The sequence below is a fragment of the Bos indicus x Bos taurus genome, chromosome 1, assembly GCF_003369695.1.
Source record: "Bos indicus x Bos taurus breed Angus x Brahman F1 hybrid chromosome 1, Bos_hybrid_MaternalHap_v2.0, whole genome shotgun sequence".
In the NCBI taxonomy this organism is placed as follows: Eukaryota; Metazoa; Chordata; class Mammalia; order Artiodactyla; family Bovidae; genus Bos; species Bos indicus x Bos taurus.
This window is the reverse complement of record NC_040076.1, coordinates 138,669,967-138,691,701: the sequence shown is the minus strand read 5'-3', so window position 1 is coordinate 138,691,701 and position 21,735 is coordinate 138,669,967. Positions and strand designations below refer to the sequence as shown.

Here is a 21,735-nt window from a genome sequence, read left to right as displayed (position 1 = left end):
CTCTGCTTAGGTAGGTTTGCCCACTTGGGAAACTTCCTTCTCAGTAGGTACCCTTAACTTTTGCTGAGGTTATTTGCACATGTGTGGTAGCAAAGTAACTGCCACCAACTTTGCCTGACCAGCCCAGGGCTCTTGCCTCCCCACCTGCCTTTGCTTTACTTGGACTGAGAGTCTCAGGTCAGGGGGGCATTATCTTATTCAGCAGGTCCCTAAGTATCCTAATACCTTAATTTCCCCCCATTTTGTTAAAGGCACTCTTTCATGTGTGGTATAGCAGAAGTGAATTGTTTTTCAAGTGGGTATTTAGGTATGTATGAGAGTTTGTTCTGGCAGTGAAAATAAATACTTCTGTTTTGTTTGGGTGGATGATTCCTTTTTCCAGTACCGATTTAGGTTAACTTGTCCTGAATTTTAATTATTATTTATAGGCTGAAACAGCAAGTATGCATAGCTCTGTACTAATGAGTTAATGAAACATCTCATCTAACTATAAATTGTTAATACTAAACTAATTGAATTTAGAGTTAAAATAACAAGAATAAAGCAGTTTAGAAGTTACTTATTTAAGGCAACATTCATGAAAGTGAAAGTTGTTCATTTGTGTCTAACTCTGCCACCCCATGGACTATACAGTCCATGGAATTCTCCAGGCCAGAATACTGGAGTGGATAGCCTTTCCCTTCTACAGGGGATCTTCCTGACCCAGGAATCGAACCAGGGTCTCCTGCATTGCAGGTGATTCTTTACCAACTGAACTATGAGGGAAGCCCAACATTCACAACACACTTAGAAATTTGTGGCAGTCTGAAGTAAGGTAGTTGCAGGTGTAAGAATTTACATATGCACCCTTGAGACACTTGCAGCATTACAAATTTTGCATGGTGGTTAGTCATTAAGTGGAAAGCTTAAACTCCATAAAAGTATTGATTTTAATTCATGAATAACAAACTTTATTTATCTTTAATCATTTCCCAAAGTTATTAATCAATAGATTTTTGTTATGTATTAGAAAGTTTATGGAGGTTTCATTCTCTCATAAGACGTAAAGAAAGCCTTCACTTGGGGTTGGTTTATGATCCTTCATTTGATCATTTTGAGAACTAATTCTCAGAAGATCCATCAAGGTTTTTTCTAGGCCAGTGATATCTAAAGTGAATTTTACTTTATGAAAATATTGACGTGCTTAATGAAAAATTCATTTTTAAATCAGAATTTTATATAATAACTAAAGGTGTTAGTTACATAGAAATGGTTATAAAAATTTCCATCTTTGTTTCCTAGATTGAAGGACAAGGACATGGAGCTGTCTTTGATTGTAAGTTTTCACAGGATGGACAGCATTTTGCCTGTACAGATTCTCATGGTCACCTTCTGATATTTGGTTTTGGATGCAGCAAGCCATATGAAAAGGTCATTTTACATACTTTCTTAGAGCATGTAAATAGTTAAGAAGGATGTTTTTAAAATAGGTTAGATGTATTGATTTGATTTTTTATCCTTTCCAATAAAATTAACTGGTTAATATTTATGTTCTTTAACATGTTTAATCCTCAAAATTTCAGTCTGTAAACTTTCCATTTCTAGATTCCTGACCAGATGTTCTTCCATACTGACTATCGACCGCTGATTAGGGATTCTAATAATTACGTGTTAGACGAGCAGACTCAGCAGGCCCCTCACCTTATGCCTCCACCGTTCTTGGTAGATGTAGATGGAAACCCTCATCCAACTAAGTATCAGCGATTAGTGCCTGGCCGAGAAAATTCTGCAGATGAACATTTGGTTCCACAACTAGGCTATGTGGCAACAAGTAAGTGCTAAACCTTTAAAAAAAATTTTTTTTAATTTGAAAAATGTAAGTAATAATACAGAGAACTCTTGTACTTTCAGATTTACCAGTCCTTAATATTTTGCAATGTTTGTTTTATTATTCTATCTCTAGATAGATATCATTGTTGTGAGACTTAAGTTCTGGGCCTCATGTCCATTTACCACTAAATACTTAAGTTTGTATTTTCTAAGAAAAAATATGTTTCCTTATGTAATCATAAACAGTTATCAAAAATAGAACATTTAACATTTATACTATTATAGCCTGTAATCAAATTTTGTTATTCTAATAATGCCTGTTACAGGTTTTTTTCTCTCCCTGGTGTAATTTGGGACTGAACATTAAATTTAGCTGTCATTAAGTTCAGGTTGTGCATTTTTGAAGAGCACAACATAAATGATGTAGTCTTCTTGGAGTATCATGTCAGGATGCCTGTGACTGTGTTTCATCCAATTATTGGTGGTGTTGACTTTGAACACTGGGTATCTGCCAAAGTTCTCCACTCTGAAGGTTTTTTCCTCTTTGTAATTATTTAGTAACTTGTGTAAAAAACCTGTTCCTTTTCTAATTTTACCTGTAACTTTCAGGATCCATTGGTAATTCTTGCCTGAATCAGTTGTTGTTCTGAAGGTTGTGAAATGGTTTTCCAACTCTTCTATCATTGCTTTTTCATTTTACCATTAGCTGACCATCTACTACTCTCTCATTTATTAAGTTTTAGTCTGGACTTCCAGATCATTATATAGTGAGTTAAAATCCAGTACTGTTGTTACTAAGTTGTTCATGTTATCCTTGAATTTGGCTGTGAAAACCCTTTAGGCTGAGTTTTGTGTCCTTTCCCAAGTCCCCATCATTCCTGGAACACTAACTTTCTGGCAGAGAAGGTTCCAGTTCCATCTTGTCCTTTGCCTGTCCTAGCCAAGGGCAGAGGTGTTTTGCTTTGTTTTGTTTTTGTTCATAGCAGTGTAGTGTTTTTCTCTAATATTCTTGTACTAAGCAAAGGAAAAAAGATACGTCTTTGCGATAAAGTGGGAGGTGGTAGGGGGTACAAGAGGGAGGGGATGTGTATACCTATGACTTGATTCATGTTGATGTATGGCAGAAAACAATGCAACATTGTAAAGCAATTATCCTCCAATTAAAAATAAAATTTAAAAAGATACTTTTGTTTGGATGAGGATTGATTTGCTAAAACTTTAAGGTTAAAGATTAATGTAAATCACCATATGTTTACTCTTCCAAATTCTTTTTATTAGTTTGATTGAAGTATACTTTACATACAGCAAAATTCACCACTTTTAAGTGTGCAGTTCAAATGAGTTAAATGTTAAGACAGTCACGTAAGCCACCACCACAATCCAAATACAGAGCATTTCCAGTGCCCCCAGAAATTCTCCTGAGCCTGTGTAGAATTATTCCTCTCCCTTCTCCTGGCCTCTTGTAATGACTGTTGTCACTTTAATTTTTCCTTTTAAAGTATTTTTATATCATTGAAATCATACAATATGTAGTCTGTTGTGTCTGGCTTCTTTAACTTAGCATGGTGCTTTTGAGATTCATTCCTGTTGCAGATATCAGTCTTTTTTTTTTTTTTTTTTCTTTAGTGATCATGCACCATTGCATGGATATACCATTATTTCTCCATTCACTAGTAGCTGGAGAACACTTGGCTTTTTCCCATTTTGTGGCTCTTTTAAGGAGTGCTGACATATCCAACTATCCTGTGGATTTGTCTTATTTTTTTTCCTTTGATTCAGTCAGTTTTTGCTTTATGTGTTTTAAAATTCTGTTATTATGTAAATACACATTTCAGATTGTGCTCTTTGTGAATTAATTCTTTCATCATTATGAAATGTCCCTGTTTATTCTTGGGAGAGTATTTCTTGTTTTGAAGACTATTTGTTTCATATTAATGTAAATAATCCAGCCTTTTTAAAATTAGTGTTATCATGGCATATCTTTTCAATTCTAACCAATCTGCATATTTTAGTCTTCCCGCTTGCTCCCAGACCCTGACCTCTGTCTCTCAACTCATTGTGATTTCTGGATGGTATTTGGGTTCCCTCTCCTTGTTCTACACCTTGGAAATTGCCTCCATGCTGTTACCTGGAGCAATCCAAAGACTGGACTCTATTGTCTTCTCTCAGGGGTCCCAGTTATCCAGTATTTGAAAGCCCTTCTTTCTTGTATTTTTTCCAGTGCTGTAGTATTTTGTAGTGAAAGAATACTGTAGCATTGAAGCCTTCTTTAATATTTGTATAGTGGTTGCATTATGCCGGATAGAAACCAGTATCATTCCTAATGGTGTTTGCCAAGCTTACATCTAAGTCCAGGGCCAGGAGAGAAACGTTAAATGGGTTTCTGGGGAGAGGGGAGAGGATTGGAAGTCTCCTTTTCTGCTCTTTTCCCTTTGGTTCCATGTTGTGATCTTTGGAATGTTATGTTACTCCTGGTTCTAATGAAAGTCTTTTTATCCTTTTAGATTAGGGCTCTACTTCTGCTTTCTTAGCTCTTTTTTTTTTTTTTTAGAGTCATCAAAAAAGCTTCAGTGATTTTTGTTTAGCTCTTTGAAGTTCTTCATTGATTTCCGTAGTAAAATGGAGATGTTATCTGAGATACAAGGGAATCTAACTCATGTAGTAGGATAGAAGTATTCTTTTTTTCCCTGAAATAGTATGACATTTTTCAGTTTCTCATGTGTTACTGTGGATGCACGTATACATGTGTATCTTTGCAGTCTTTTTGCCTAATACCCTATTCATTTCAATTTGTTAGAAGTTTCTTATAAGTTGGTGTGGTTGGAAGGTCTGTGTTCTGTGTTCAAAGATGTATTTTATGGTGGGAGGACAAGTAAGGAATTGTTTTTGTATATAAATGTTAGTGTCTTAAGTACGTTTCAAGACTCCACAACTATCCAGCACTTTTTCTCCATTTACAATAAGTATGACTGTATTAAATATCTCTGAAAATGTATTCAGTTCAGTTCAGTTCAGTTGCTCAGTCGTGTCCGACTCTTTGCAACCCCATGAATCGCAGCACGCCAGGCCTCCCTGTCCATCACCAACTCCCGGAGTTCACCCAGACTCAAACGTCCATCAAGTCAGTGATGCCATCCAGCCATCTCATCCTCTGTCGTCCCCTTCTCCTCCTGCCCCCAATCCCTCCCAGCATCAGAGTCTTTTCCAATGAGTCAACTCTTCGCATGGGGTGGCCAAAGTACTGGAGTTTTAGCTTTAGCATCATTCCTTCCAAAGAAATCCCAGGGCTGATCTTCAGAATGGACTGGTTGGATGTCCTTGCAGTCCAAGGGACTCTCAAGAGTCTTCTCCAACACCACAGTTCAAAAGCATCAATTCTTCGGTGCTCAGCCTTCTTCACAGTCCAACTCTCACATCCATACATGACCACAGGAAAAACCATAGCCTTGACTAGACGGACCTTTGTTGGCAAAGTAATGTCTCTGCTTTTGAATATGCTATCTAGGTTGGTCAGAACTTTCCTTCCAAGGAGTAAGCGTCTGTTAATTTCATGGCTGCAGTCACCATCTGCAGTGATTTTTGAGCCAAAAAGATAAAGTCTGACACTGTTTCCACTGTTTCCCCATCTATTTCCCATGAAGTGATGGGACCAGACACCATGATCTTCATTTCTGAATGTTGAACTTTAAGCCAGCTTTTTCACTCTCCACTTGCACTTTCATCAAGAGGCTTTTTAGTTCCTCTTCACTTTCTGCCATAAGGGTGGTTTGAAAAATAAAGAAGCAAAGACACTTAAAAAAATCTGATTTTATATCTGAAGAATTATAGCTGGAGTTCGGAATGGTCATTTGCTGAAGGCCAAAAAGGTGTTACTCACTCTTTTTTATCTCTTAAGACTAAAGAAATGCCAGTGCTTTACTCTACATCAGAGACGGAGTTGCATAGAAAACTCAGAGGTTTACAGTGAAGTCCAGTTGATTCTTTGTTGATCTGTTATAGTCAGAGACCTTGGGAAGTAAGATTTTAATGAAATGTGTAAATAAGAGGCATTGATCTGAAACAGAAAAACAAGATTTTTGCTGAAATGTGTTTTCCTCTACTTACTTTGACAGATTTCAGAAGCTCTGTTGAGGTTTTTGTGGAAATTAGTACCGTAAAGTTAGTTTTGAATCTTTTCTCTAACTTAATTAGTTGTAAAAATAATGGCTATCTTGAATGATTATTTTTGAAAAACAAGTCTTCTGACAATTTCTAATGTAATTTTAATTGTTGAAAGTTTTTTTTCCATCTTTGTATGTATTATGATGTGATATTCATTCATTGAATTTGCAGGTGATGGAGAGGTAATAGAACAAATTATAAGCCTGCAAACCAATGATAATGGTGAACGAAGCCCAGAGCGCAGTGTCCTGGATGGAATGATAAGACAGTTGCAGCAGCAGCAAGATCAGAGAATGGGAGCAGGTCAGGAGGCTGTTCCAAGTGGACTTTCAAATGGGGAAGAAACACCCCGAAGAGGTAAGAAATATAGCAGAGGTATTTTGCCTTAACATGGCTAGATTGAAATTGACAAATAAATGAAGTCATTGTCCCCTGCATCCAGTGTGAAAAACTTATCAGTATAAAAGCAGTATACTAAGCAGTATACGTTTACAACTTTGAGCAGAAGTCTGGAGGATAGCTTTATTAGGTATAAGGTTGAAAGACTAAGAAATGAGCATTTGAATTTCAGGTACTTTGAAAGGCTGTTGAAGTCTTTTTGCTCTAAAATAAGAGTATTTACAAAATTATATTGTTTTGAGTTAAAAAGAGTAGAGAACAAAGTGTTTTCTAAAGGAACATTAGGTTTCCTTTTTATGTAATCTTTTAAAAAGTTAATTGAGTAGAGCCCTAATGTTTCTTGTAGAATCAGAAAGCTTGCAGTGAATTTCAGGGCAGAGTACTTAATACTGGAATGTGGTAATAATTATACTAATGGAAATAATCTAGAAGAGATGGATGATTGTTATGCAACTGAACTCTGGGAAAGTTAAAACCTCTTTTTGAGTCCATAAAATGCTATAGAATTTCCTATCTCTTTATTGCTCCTGCTCTGTTCTGAACAGTTTCTTCAGCTCTTTCTGCCCTTTCACTCTTGCTCTCTTTCATCTAATAGACTTTAGATTTTTTATTATTATTATTTTTTATTTTGGCCACATGACCAATGGGATCTAATTTCCTGGCGAGGAATCAAACCCAGGTCCTCAGCAGTGAAAGGACAGAGTTGTAACCACTGAACTCCAGAAAACTCGGAGAGCTTTAGATTTTTATTTGAAAGGACTGTTAAAGAAGTTTCATTAATTCTCTTTAAAATTATTGCGTTATACTTTAAGTTTTACTTCTTTTATATATTTAGTTGTTTTGGTTTCTAGCAGCACAGAATCGGGTCTATCAAAACTTTGTTCTTGGAACCCCTGGTAGTTGAGTGACTGAGATTCCATGCTCTTAGTGCAGGGAGCCTGGGTTCGATCCCTGGTCAGGGAACTAGATCCTGCATGCTGCAGCTAAGACCAGGTATAGTCAAGTAAATAAGTAAATACTTAACAACAGCAACAAAACTCTCAAATTTTGTTATTGACATAGTCTTATCATTGGTTCACAGATGCTCTTTTTCTTTTTTTAAAAAATCATGATAATCACATCTTTTATGTGGTCCTGCTCTATTTCCCTCTCCCAAGATGACAATTCTGTTGATCCTTCCTTTGCATTCTAAAAATAAACTTGACATTCTTAAATGTATTAATAAAAAGCTTTTGTTTTGAAACTATAAAAAGGTTTATAAAGGGAACTTTGTGTCTGATTCTTTGTGACTCCAGGGACTACAGCACTCCAGTCTTCTCTATTCTCCTTTGTCTCCCAGAGTTTGCTCACGATTCATGTCCATTGAGTTGGTGATGCCATCCAACCATCTCATCCTCTGTTGTCGCCTTCTCCACCTGCCCTCAGTCTTTCCCAGCATCAGGGTCTTTTCCAGTGAGTTGGGTCTTTGTATCAGGTAGCCAAAGTATTGGGACTTCAGCTTCAGGAACAGTCCTTCCAATGAATTTTCAAGGTTGATTTCCTTTAGGATTGACTGGTTTGATCTCCTTGCTGTCCCAGGGACTCTCAAGAGTTTTCTCCAGGACCACAATTTGAAAGCATCAATTCTTCGGCACTCTGCCTCTGTGATCCAACTCTCACATTCATAGCTGACTACTGGAAAAACCATATAGCTTTGACTAGACAGACCTTTGTTAGCAAATTGATGTCTCTGCTTTTTAATATGCTATATTGGTTTGTTAGGCTTTTCTTCCAGGGAGGAAGCGTCTTTTAATTTCATGGCTGCAGTCACCATCTGCAGTGATTTTGGAGCCCAGGTAAAAAAAAATCTGTCACTGTTTCCACTGTTTTCCCATCTATTTGCCATGAAGTGATGGGACTGGATGCCATGATCTTACTTTTTTGAATGTTGAGTTTTTTTTTTTTTTTGATGGTTTAGTATGGTTTATTAAGCTGTGCCTTAGTACAGACGCTGGGGCTTGCCCATGGTGCTCTTAATGTACAAGGCCCTGACATTCTGCCAATTTTTCGTGAGCAATGACACCAGGAAGTTGACAGCTAAGTGGATATTGTACACAAGCTCATCATCTGTCATCTTCATGTGGCCAACAGCCACTGCCAGACACAGCACCTTCTTCATCTGGAACTTGATCGTGGACTTCACTTCATCAACTTTGGCCACCATGTTCTTATTGTGGGTCATCAAGGAAGGGAACTTGGCAGCCTTGTTCAGGCCTGGGCCCAGGATTTGGGGGATCTGCTTGATCAGAGACTCTGAAGCCAAAAAGGCATCGTATTTCTTGGCCAGCTTCTTGACCAGTTTTTTATTCTTGTTGAGTTTTTTCAGCGCCTCGAAGTCCATGTGGGGGATATCCACAGCCTTGACCTCATCACAATGCTGCTGGTCCCCCAAGACACACACAGAGAACTTGGGGCGGGGAGTGGACTTAAGCCTGATGGTGCCCGAGAAGCGTTTGTCCTTCTGAGGGTCATAGTTCTTCAGGCTGATCTGAAGCTCCACCGTCTCCAAAAACCTTCTGCGCTTGCGCTGGTTCCTGTGCAGGACTTCCCACACCACCTCGCAGAGGGTGTCGCGGGAGACTTTGCTGCTCATAGTTCCCTACGCCGTGATAACCGGAAAAGAGCTGAATGTTGAGTTTTAAGCAAGCTTTTCACTGTCCTCTTTCACTCTTGTCAAGAGGCTCTTTAGTTCCTCTTCGTTTTCTGCCATTAGAATGCTATATTTTTAAGATTAATCAGTTATTGCATTGGATTAATTTTGACTTGTGTACTCTATTGTATGCCTATATCTGATTTTATTCATTCATTCTCTTGATGGACTTTTGGGTACTTTTGAGAGTTTACTAATCTCAAACAGAAATGATATTAAGTCTTGTATGGTTCTCATATACACTTGGAATAATTTCTGTCTCTGGTAATTTTTTCCTAAATTTTAGAGCAAGTTGGAGATACTGTGAACTTTATCCCTTCAGACATGATTCTGTATCTTCCAAGAACCAGAAGCATTTTTATATGTTCATAATATAGTGATCATAGGTCAACAAACTTTATAATACTATACAGTATACAAACTATAAAATACTGCTACCTAATGTACAATCTTCCTATTTCCTCACTTGTTCCAAAATTGTCCTTCAGGGCTTTTTAAAATTTTAGGATTTAATCAAGCCTTGGTTGTTGTGCTTAATTATTATTTCTCCTAATTTAGAACTGGATAAGGCAGTGGCACCCCACTCCAGTACTCTTGCCTGGAAAATCCCATGGACGGAGGAGCCTGGTAGGCTGCAGACCATGGGGTCTCGAAGAGTCGGACACGACAGAGCGACTTCACTTTCACTTTTCCCTTTCATACATTGGAGAAGGAAATGGCAACCCACTCCAGTGTTCTTGCCTGGAGAATCCCAGGGACGGGGGAGCCTGGTGGGCTGCCATCTGTGGGGTCGCACAAAGTCGGACATGACTGAAGCGACTTAGCAGCAGCAGCAGAACAGTTCCCTTATGGCGCTGGTACTTACGAGAGTTCAGGCCTGTTATTTCACAGATTTTCCCTCAATTTTTCCTCAGTTCCCTACATGTGTCTCATTATCTCATAATTGGATTCAGGTTCAACATTTTAGGCAAGAATACTGGAGAAGGAGATGGTAATGCATTCCAGTACTCCTGCCTGGAAAATTCCATGGATGGAGGAGCCTGGTAGGCTACAGTCCATGGGGTCGCAAAGAGTCGGACACAACTGAGCAACTTCACTTTCTTTTCTTTCTATAGTTCCTTTTGGAAAAAGAAATGGCAACCCACTCCAGTGTTCTCGCCTGGAGAATCCCATGGACAGAGTGTCCTGGTGGGCTACAGTCTATGGGGTTGCAAAGAGTCGGACACGACTACGCAAATAACACAAGTGCGCATGCACGCGCGCGCGCGCGCACACACACACACACACACACACACTGCATAGTTGCTGCTGTGTTTATCTCAGTGCATCAGAGCAAGTGACTCAAGATATGTATGCATTCCTCTGCACACCTTGCTTTTTTCCTGTACAGTATATTCTAGAAATCACTCCTATCCATTCATAGAACTCTTCTTCATTCCTTTTTATAGCTTCATAGTATTCCACTGTGTGGAATAACCATTCTTTGTGATTAGTCTGTTTATGGTCACTCATGTTATTTTTCATACTTTGAACAGCAAGTATGAAAAGTAACCTGAGATAAGTAACCTGTGCATGTTTTCTTCAAATTGTTGGAGAATAATGCTGTGACTTGGGCAGTTAAATTTAGAATTTATTTTTAGTTCTAAATGCAGAAATTTGTTTCTTAAACATCAGTATGTTTTAATATAAATTTTGGTTTAATAGCAGACTCACTTAATGTCATTTTTAATAGATGAAGTATAGTATGTTGTGCAGTACAGACTGGTTCCCATTTGATCGGTAAACAGAATGTTGTATGTCGAAGAGTGCAGAAGTTGCATTCACTCATATTTTAATTTTATCCTAGGCAAGGAGAGCTGGTATATTTGAAGTAAAATTTAATAGCCTCCTTCAGTTCAGTTCAGTCACTCAGTCGTGTCTGACTCTTCGCGATCCCATGGACCACAGCACACCAGGCCTGCCTGTCCATTCACCAACTCCTGGAGTTTACTCAAACTCATCTCCATGGAGTCGTTGATTCCATCCAACCACTTCATCCTCTGTCGTCCCCTTCTCCTCCTGCCTTCAGTCTTTCCCAGCATCAGGGTCTTTTCAAATGAGTCAGCTCTTGGCATCAGTTCAGTTCAGTTCAGTCGCTCAGTCGTGTCTGACTCTTTGTGACCCCATGAACCACAGCACACCAGGCCTCCCTGTCCGTCACCAACTCCCGGAGTCCACCCAAACCCATGTCCATCGAGTCGATGATGCCATCCAACCATCTCATCCTCTGTTGTCCCTTTCTCCTCCTGCCCTCAATCTTTCCCAGCATCAAGGTCTTTTCAAATGAGTCAGCTCTTTGCATGAGGTGGCCAAACTCCAAAGTATTGGAGTTTCAGCTTCAACATCAGTCCTTCCAATGAACACCCAGGACTCATCTCCTTTAGGATGGGCTAGTTGGATCTCCTTGCAGTCCAAGGGACTCTCAAGAGTCTTCTCCAACACCACAGGTCAAAAGCATCAATTCTTTGGCGCTCAGCTTTCTTTATAGTCCAACTCTCACATCCGTACATGACCACTGGAAAAACCATAGCCTTGACTAGACGGACCTTTGTTGGCAAAATAATGTCTCTGCTTTTTAGAGGTGGCCAAAAAGTACATCGCCCCCAGTTAGTAGCAGGGTCCTCTTCACTCTTGTTTTTGTTTTTTTAACTTTCTTAAAAAAAATTTTTTTTGAGTATAGTTGCTTTACAACATTGTGTTAATTTCTCCTGTGCAGCAAAGTGAATTACCTATACATATAGATATATCCCCTCTTCTTTGGAATTTCTTTCCATCTAGGTAACCACAGAGCATTGAGTAGAGTTCCCTGTGCTCACCCTGTATTTTAAGGAAACGAGTACTTGCCTGGGCTTCTGCCCTGCAACCCCTCAGGGTAGTCTCCATCCTTTGTGACTTCCAGCTCCTGGGAGGTTACCCTGCCACCTCCTGTGTCTGCTTGCCCAGCTCTGCGCAGGCTCAGGGCTCAGTGTTGTCCACATTGCCCTGTTACCCACTCCCCTAGCTCCATTTCAGGTGCTGCTGGCATATCCCCACTTCACATTTTTGTGAATTTTTAATAATGGTCTCTGGCAGGCTGCCTGCCTGAGTGGCTTAGATTATCTCTTTAGGTCATAAATAATTTTTGTTATTAGAGCTCTTATTATCAAGCCACTACAGTTTGAGACATGTATTTGCATTGCTGATTTTTCCAGAAAGATAATGTTTTAGCTTGCAGTTTTGAGGAAGGCAAGGATTTTAGGACTGCAAGTATAATATTATTATAGAAAATGCTTGTAACATAAAATTCAGAAAGTCTAGTAAAAATGGAAAATGATGTTAATAATCATGTTCTGTATTCTACATTTTTATCTAAGTCACATTAATTCTTTTTTCCAAAGTTTTTTCAGTAGATCGTTTTATTTTGGTTTGTATCATATTAGGAGGAATGTGTATGCATATTAGATTGACGTTTGTTTTGCAGTCATTCTTTACAATTTTTTCCTAGGTTTTAGAAGACTAAGCTTAGACATCCAGTCTCCTCCAAATATTGGTCTGCGTCGTAGTGGACAAGTGGAAGGTGTCCGTCAGATGCACCAGAATGCTCCGCGCAGTCAGATGGCTACGGAGCGTGACCTGCAGGCTTGGAAGCGAAGAGTGGTTGTCCCAGAGGTACCACTAGGCATATTTAGGTTTGTTTTAGGATATCTATTAATATTGTTTATATCTATGAAAATATATCTATATGGTTATTTACACATAGTTAAATTTTTAGTGGTATAAATAATCATATACATATATTTTAGTAATGGATTGGGATATATTTTAATTGTGGTAGAAAAATGTCAAAATTGTTCTCTAACTTTTTACTGTGGTAAATTTTTTCATAACTCATCTTGTTTCATCTTCATAAACACCTGCCTTTTCTTCCTTCAATATTATTTTGAAGGATATTTCAGACTTACCATTTTGTCCAAAAGTTTATCAGTATGTAATTTCTGAAGATAATTCCTTATCTTAAAACCATAAGTGCCATTGTCATATCTTAAAAAGAAACAAACAATTCAATAGAACCAAATAGCCAGTGTTCAAATTTCCAGTTGTTCCAAATGTCGTGTTTTTAGTTTTTTGTGAGATTATTTCATAAGTGGTAAAATTCCATCAGAAGGCACATAATTTCCTTTTTTTTTTGTGGTGGTAGCAGGTGTTGATGCTGACTACCCTAGATGCATTAATTCTTTAGAGATTATAAAAGTGATATTTCAGCTCTGAGTTCTTTATTATCTTGGATACTTCTAAATAAAAATTTACCCACTTCTACAATTTGATCATCTAGTAGTAAAGTTTGTATACAAAAAATAGGATAGATGCTTGTTGATTTTGCTTTATTTGCCTTCAAAATAAAAATTTATTCCTTTCTATCCTAGAGTGGCCAGTTTGTGTGTGTTTGTATTTTCACTGTATTAATCACACTGCTGTGATATAGCTGTTTCTAATGTCCTTATTGATATTTAAGTTTATCCATCTCTGGCCAGGAGGAGCTTTTGCAGGTTGGCCCTGGAGTCCTTTTGAAATGATGTAATACCCTTGCATATCATCTTTGATGTCAGGCATGATAGGGTTACAGGTTCATTTTGTAAATTTCTTTACCTAGACCTAGGATCAGGCTTTCTTCTTAAGTAGCCCTATTCTCTTTTAGGGAGAAATGATAGCTCCTAAGTATACTATGGATGGTAGGATTTTCCTTGTACTGAATTGTACTGTACTGATTTTCAAGTTATCAAAATGGAGGCAGCAAATACTATTTTTGTTGGTATCTAAAACCTTTCAGCATTCTGTCATGTTTGTGTCTTGTAATAACTAATACCTTGAAGATAATTTTGTGTAAGTTTTCATGTGTTTAGCCAGAAGAGTCAGTGAGTAGTATTTTATGATACTTCTGTTTTATATAGTGAATTTAAGAATGTTTGTAAGTATACAATAAACTGGTGAAAAGCAAAACCTGAAATTGGGATAAGAAATACAGAAAATCACCACCATGTATGTAGTATGCTATAGTTAAGCCTTAAAATTTGTCTTGAGTTGCATGATCATGTCATTTTGCTATACTTTTTGTTGTCAAAATCAAGGGAAGCAAACAGTTATCAGAAATGAAAGTCCTGAAGAACAGTTCCTTAAACAAGCATTTCTTTTGTTTTTTTAAAAAATATTTTTATTTATTTTTGGTGATGCTGTATCTTCCTTGCTGTGTGCAGGCTTTCTCTAGCTGTGACAAGTTGGGGCTACTCGTTGTGGTGTGCAGGCTTCTCATTGCAGTGGCTCCTCTTGTTGCGGAGCACAGGCTCTAGGGCACCACAGTTTTGGTGCATGGGCTTATTTGCTTCAAGGCATGTGGAATTCTCCTGGACCAGAGGTTAAATCCTGGTGTCCCCTGCATTGGCAGGAGGACTCTTATTCATTGTGCCACCAGCGAAGTCCCAGAATTCCCTGGGTTGGAAAGATCCCTTGGAAGAGGGCATGGCAACCCACTCCAGTATTCTTGGCTGGAGAATCCCATGGACAGAGGAGCCTGGCGGGCTACAGTCCATGGGGTCACAAAGAGTCGGACATGACTGTAGTGACTTAGCATGACCTGGCATGGTTCTGTTTGGGGCTAAAGTTCAGGTATATAGTTTGTCTTAATCCAATAAATAGAAATTATGTTCATTCTAAATGAATGAGTGACTCACATATATATATTGTGATCTTTCATAATGTTACTTTTCTTAGCTGACCACCTCACATAGGTGTGGAATCACGCACAGTTGAAATTGGTACTTTTGAAGATCTAGAATGTTCCTTTGCTTTATTATTGATTGAAAATAAATTGTGTGTAGTGGTTCACTGTCAAAATAAAGGGAGGTGTACAGGTATAGGGTAGGAGTTTCATTTGGCTACAAGTGAAAAACCTCATGGTAGTTCCTTAAATACACATACTGCTGGTGAAATTGATTACTTGTGAAGGGGAGTCTGACTTAGAACTCCCCTGTGGATGATGTTTGGCTGTCATATGAGTGTGGGCTGCAGATGTGTCTTGAGAAAACAGTGATGTCCTTGGAAATCAGTTTGTGTCTTTATATCATTTATGCTTATACTCATTTCAGTGTTCACTTATATCTTAGAGCATGGGTACAAAGTCAGTTTTGAAACTTTTCTAGTGGAATTTTAAAGTGAGCACACAAGGCATAAAGCCATGTTTTCAACAACGTTCATATCTGAGAAAAAAGACATTTAGTTACTTGAACCCTCTAGTTGTGAAGAAGGAAAATGTTCTTCATTGCCAAAGACCCCTTGTTCTGAAATTGGTCACAGCAACATTGTGAATTTTCTTGTGTGTCATGTGAGTGAAATATAGGTGATTAGAAGAACCAGTAACATTGCTGTTCTCGTTTCCAGAAATTACAAAATGAGAAGTGTTAAGTTTGGAGGAGGATTCTGCTCTTATTTTTTCTTTAGAGAATACAATTGCAATTTTGAAAAATCATAGATACATTTTGAGTAGCTAATGTGAGAGATTCTGTTCAAATTGGTCCTCATAGGGCCAAGCAGAACATAAATGAATATTTGTGTGTTAGATATGAAAAATAGGACCTCCTAGTTGCCTGTAAGATATTGTTTATATTAAGTTCCTTGCAAACTACTGTTTGACTTAAGTTTTATTGTAACTTTAGGAATTTCCATATTAAAAAAGTAATTTATGATTCCCAGAATCGTACTGATTTTTTTTTCTATATATATATCCTTTATCTGTAACTAATATAACTGGGTACTTAAATTTGTAGGAAGTTGGAAGACTTCAGAATAGAGAAAGGTGAACAAGAAAGAAATCTTTATATAATTGGAAGAAAGAGGAAGACTCTCCAGTTCTCACAAAAGGTAACCTAAATTCCATTTTCTTAGGAATAAACAAATTAGAAATTGAACTGAAACTTACAGTTTTCTTTTTGGTCAATGTGAATATTAGTAATATTAGTCTTCTGTTTGGAATTTTAAATGGTAGACATAAAGTTGTACAGCTGTTAGGAAAAGTGGCTTGAAACTTACAGTAAGTAGCCTAATGGCTGAGAGTGCTGAAGAATTCTAGGAAATTATTGTCAGGACTTCCCTGGTGGTTAAGTGGTTAAGACTCCCCATTCCCAGTGTGGAGGGCCTGGGAGGCCTGGGTTCAATCCTTGGTCGGGAAACTAAGATCCTGCATGCCTCATGGCGTGGTCTAAGAAGAAAAAGAAAAAATGATTACACTCTTAATAATCACTAGAACATTATGAGCCAATCAAAAGCATTTTGTTTCCATTCTCAATCACTTCTCCTTTCACCTGAAGGTAATCAACTATTTGACTTCTAAAGATGCTGGTTAGCTTTGTTTCTGATGTTTTCCAAATCATGCATTTATTAAAAATCTTAGATGTCATACCTGTAAAAAATCTTAGGTATGTAACCATGTAAAGCCCAAACCCACTTGAGAAAAATCTTATTCCTTAGTGTTTAATTGCTCATTTTAGATTTTCATAACTATCACATATGAAGCATTAGCAAGTTAATGAAATTTACACAAAATATATGCAAGATAAGTGCTACAAAACTGTGTTGAAACATGGTTGTGTTTGCAAGGTATTCTGTTTCAGTGGATCATTTAGTCTTGTATCTGTATCATGAGAAATGGCCTCTGTGTGCCTGGCTGCCACATTCACTATCTTGATGCTGCCACATAAACAGTGCCTTTGTTTATGACTTGGGCTTTGAGAATTCAATAAAAGCTGTCTCTATCTTATTATTTAATTTAAAAGAAATTCAAAGAAAATGTTGACTATCTGAATGAGTATATCTTCAGCTTTAGTTAGGGTATTTTCTCTTGAAAAAACTGTAAAGTTATATTTAACTACAATTTTTAAGAAATCAATTTTTTTCAATTGTTTTTGCTGAAAAAATAAGTTATGAAAGATTTTTAAAAATTTGATTACAGTGCTATTATATATTCATAGAGGGCTTCCCTGGTAGCTCAGCTGTTAAAGAATCTGCCTGTAATCCAGGAGACCCCGATGTGATTCCTGGGTTGGGAAGATCCCCTGGAGAAGGGATAAGCTACCCACTGTAGCTTGCGCTATTGGAAGTATTCTTGGGCTTCCCTGCTGGCTCAGACGGTAAAGAATCTGCCTGCAATTCAGGAGACCCCAGTTCAATTCCTAGGTCAGGAAGAGCCCCTGGAGAAGGAGTAGGCTACACACTCCAATATTCTTGGGCTTCTCTGCTGGCTCAGACGGTAAAGAATCCACCTGCAATGCGGGATACCTGAGTTTGATCCCTATGTTGAGAAGATCCCCTGGAGGAGGTCATGTCAACCCACTCCAGTATTCTTGCCTGGAGAATCCCCATGGACTGAGGAGCCTGGCAGGCTACAGTCCATGGGGTTGCAAAGAGTCGGACACAACTGAATGACCAAGCATAGCACAGCATATATGTTCTTAAGTTTCTAATTTGGGTATGTAATTTGATATTTTACAATCGAATTAAATTACATCAAAAATTTATTCAAGAAACAGTTACAAATCAAATGCAGAGAGCTTTTAAAGTTTTCAATTAACTTTTTGTTTCTAGCTATTTTATACACTGTGTTGGATAAGAAGGCTAACACTTTAAACCTTAATATATTTATATACAAATCATGGATACATACATAGTACATAAATACTTACATGGTATCTGTGGTAATAACAATTTTGAGGGGGCAAATGAGAAAGTCAAGTTTCTTATAGGGTAATGATAATGTGAAAAAGGATAAGAAACACTGATCTTAATGGAATCATACAGTATGTATATGTAATATTCTGTATCTGGCTTGCATTTGACCTTGTGAGATTTATCTTTGTTGTGAGTAGTTGCAGTTCAGTTGTTTTCATTACTGGATAGTATTCACACAATGAGCATGTTGCTGTTTAATTTGTTCTTAAAGGACATTTGGATTGTTTTCATATTATGAATAATAACTTAGGAATACTGCTTTGAACATTTTGTACATATTTCTTGGTATCCGTGTATATATTTCTTTTGAGTATATGCACTGGAGCAAAATTATTGGATCATATATGTGTATATTCAGCTGTAGTAGTTAATGCTACATGTGGTTTCAAAATGATTGAACTCTTCTGTAAGGAAGGTGAGATGTGTGTTAAAATATCACTATAAGGTGAGATGTGTGTTAAAATATTACTGTAGATGTCTTTGATTCTGCTTGTTTTTTATGTAGTTTGAAGCTATGTCATATGGTGTGTACATGTGTACATATTTAGAATTTTCCTTTTTCCTACTGAATTGAACCTTTTATCACTATGAATTTATCTGTAGTAGTGCTTTATTCTTCAGATTCTTTTATAGGATTGTAGCTGTGCTAGCCTTCTTTTGGCTAGTGTTTGCATAGTATGTTTTTATTCTTTACTTTCTGTCTCTTATTTTCTATCTATTTTGTTTCTAGGCTGTTTCTTGCTGTTCTGAATTTTTTTTTCTGACTGAATATATTCCATTTAGTTCTCTGCAGCTCTCTGTGTGTAATCTCCTATTAAATTTGTGTTCTTAGTTTTAGTTATTGTATTTTTTTCAGTTCAGAATTTTCCATTTTCTGAAGTTCTCATTATTTATTTCCTTGAAAATCAGCCCTAGTTATTTAAAAAACCCATTTGAGTATTTCAGTATCTTACTCCCCTGTTGATACGTTTCCATTCAGTATTGATTTTTTTTCTCATTTTTTTACAGTTACATTTTCTTTGTTGCCTATGTTTTTTTAATTTATTTATGACTGCTCTGGGTCTTCACTGCTGCACATGGGCTTTCTCTGGTTGCGGTGAGTGGGAGCTACTCTTTAGTTGTGGTGTGCAAGCTTCTCATTGTTGTGGTTTCCCTTGCTGCAGAGCCTAGGCTCCAGTGTGTGCTTCAAGTAGTTGTGGTGCAGGGCCGTAGTTGCCCTGCAGCATGTGGAGTCTTCCTGGACCAAGGATTGAACCTGTGTCCCCTGCATTGGCAGGGGGTTTCTTAACTGCTGGACCACCAGGGAAGTCCTGTTCCCTGTGTTTTTTCATTGAATGTTAGAGGTTAGAGATGATTTGAAGCCTCGGATGGTTTTTACTCCCCAGAGCACGTGTGATTTGCTTCTCGTAGGCTACTTGGGCAACTTTCAAGCTTGTATCACCTTAACCCAGACAAGGATGGACTTCTGGTTGCTTGGGATTACTGTTAATCTGTAGTTTACTTATAGTCTAGATTGTAGTCCTTTGGGTTAACAGCCGAAGCTTGAGGTGCTCACCTATATATAGGAGACTCTGGATTGCAATTTTTGTTAGCTTAACTCAAGAATTTAGTGTGTCAGTTTTTTGCTTATCTGCTAAATCTTTCAGCTTCCTCTTCCAGAGTGAAAATCTAGGGTTCTTTTACATTGCTGATAACTTTTTTGTGTGTATTAGTCTTGTAAATCTTCATAGACTTGCTAGGTATATAGTGCCCTCAAACTTTTTTTAAAAATTGTATTTTGACAGATTTTCTTGTTCTCAGTGGTAGTTTTTTGGTCCATCTGATTTACGTATTCTTAGGCATGAAATTCATTAGTAGGAATTGTTCCTTTAACAAAAAAAATGTACTGGCAGATTAAGGAAAGCAGTTGTTTTAAAATCAGCCAGGATATATTGATAAAACACCCTCATGGTTATAAACAGATGACACTAACATGAAAATTGATTGTGTATCAGTTCTTGGAATATATACTTTATGGAGTGCTTTCACATATGTGACTTTGGTGTTTAAGGAATAGCATGCTCCTCCCCACTTCACTCCCAGCTGCTGCCCTTTCAGTCTAGCTGTTTTACTTGGCTGATTTAAAAATATTATTTAATTATTTTGTTAATTAAAAAGTATTTAAAAAAATTCAAGCACAGCTGAAAAGTACTGACAACAAATCATCGAAAAAGTTAAAACCTGAAAATAGGTTGTATTGTTATTTAAGGATCATTTCAGATATTTCTCTCCGTGCATTCACACAGTGATATATTTCTTAAGATTGGTTACTGCATCATAATATAGGAATATATACTTTCACTTCTAAGATAAATATTTTAAAGTAATTTCTTTTTTGGATTGTAGTTATTATGGTAAATGCATTAATATGATGCAGTTTGGAAGATGCTGATCTAATGTGCTTATTAAATTTAGCCATGTCGTCTAAATATCTTACAAGTTAAAAACAAAAAAGCAAAAAACAACCAATTTTGATTTACAATATGTGGCAAAAATACCCATTCAAGAATATTTTATTTTTTGAACTTACTATTATTATTTTTGCCTTAAATCTTTTAGGGACTTGATAGAATGATTAATATTTTATTGAAGGTTGTACTTATTTAAGTGTTTATTCTCATCTGCACATTTGTATTTCAGTCTGATTCGGTGACTTTTATGTCACAGTCTAGACAGAGGACATGTAGGCGTAAATATCCAAATTATGGTAGAAGAAATCTTGGACGGCTTGAGTTGTCTTCTGGAAATGAATCTTCAAGCTCCGTAAGACATGTGAGTTTCATAACTTTAAAACATACAAAATTATCTTGAATAATAATTTGTCTTAATTCTTTACTTTGAATCTACCTTGAAATTATGTAAAAATACAGTATTCTACTTTTTATTTTTATCATCATTATTATTATTTCTTGTGGGTTTGATCCCTGGTTCAGGTAGATCCCCTGGAGTGCAGTATTCTTGTCTGGGAAATGGCTACAGTTCATGGGGCCGCAAAAAGTCTGACATGACTTAGCGACTAAACTAACAACAATAGTATTCTCTAGAGATTAAGATGAAATTTCACATTTCGAATTTCTCTAACAATTTTGAACACCTTTGTACCATACCATGTACAATGTCCAGTGGTTTTAGAATATTAACAAAATTGTGCTGTCACCGCCACTGTTTAATTTCAAAATATTTTAATCACCTAAGAAGAAACCGTATACCCATTTGCAAGTACTTCCATGGATGGCTGCCCCTGGCAGCCACTAATCTTTCTATTCCTGTTAATTTTTGTATTCTGGACATTTCATTTAATAAACACATGCAGTATGATCTTGTGATTGGCTTTTTTCACTTAATGCTTTCAGGGCTGATTCCATTGCTTCCAGGGCAGGATCAGTACTTCATTCTTTTTCATTGTCCTATATTCTGTTATAGGAATAGACTGCAGTTTGTTTACTCACTCATCAGCTAGTGGGCATTTGTATTATTTCTACTTCAAAAAAAAAAAATTTAAGTTTTGGCTGTACTGGTTCTTTGCTGCTGTGCACAGGCTTTCTCTCGTTGGGGAGAGCAGGGGCTACTCTTCGTTGTGGTGTGTGGGATTCTTGTTGTGCTGGCTTCTCTTGTTGTGGAGCACAGGCTGTAGGTGCATGGCTTAGTTGCCCCATGGCATGTGGAATCTTCCTGCACCAGGGATTGAACTGGTATCCCCTGCAGATACTTAAACACTAGATCACCAGGGAAGTTCTGCTTCTACTTTTTGACTGGCGAATATTGCTGCTTATCAACATTTATGTACAGGGTTTTGTTAGGATATAAATTTCCATTTTGGCTTATATCTAGTAGTCAATTTGCTG

General features: G+C 37.3%; 1 protein-coding gene and 1 pseudogene across 2 annotated transcripts in view; one reads left to right on the top strand and one right to left on the bottom strand.

The window, feature by feature from the left end:
* The window catches only part of BRWD1 (bromodomain and WD repeat domain containing 1), a 123,928-nt gene that overhangs the window by 45,623 nt on the left and 56,570 nt on the right, over positions 1-21,735 (top strand). For both annotated transcript variants that reach the window (XM_027546433.1, XM_027546424.1), the window contains 6 exons: positions 1,282-1,410; positions 1,585-1,810; positions 6,142-6,327; positions 12,582-12,765; positions 15,895-15,988; positions 20,531-20,662. In XM_027546433.1, the coding sequence (XP_027402234.1) occupies positions 1,282-1,410; positions 1,585-1,810; positions 6,142-6,327; positions 12,582-12,765; positions 15,895-15,988; positions 20,531-20,662 (951 nt within the window). The remainder of the gene's footprint in view (positions 1-1,281; positions 1,411-1,584; positions 1,811-6,141; positions 6,328-12,581; positions 12,766-15,894; positions 15,989-20,530; positions 20,663-21,735) is intronic.
* On the bottom strand, positions 8,313-9,118 carry LOC113895343 (annotated as a pseudogene).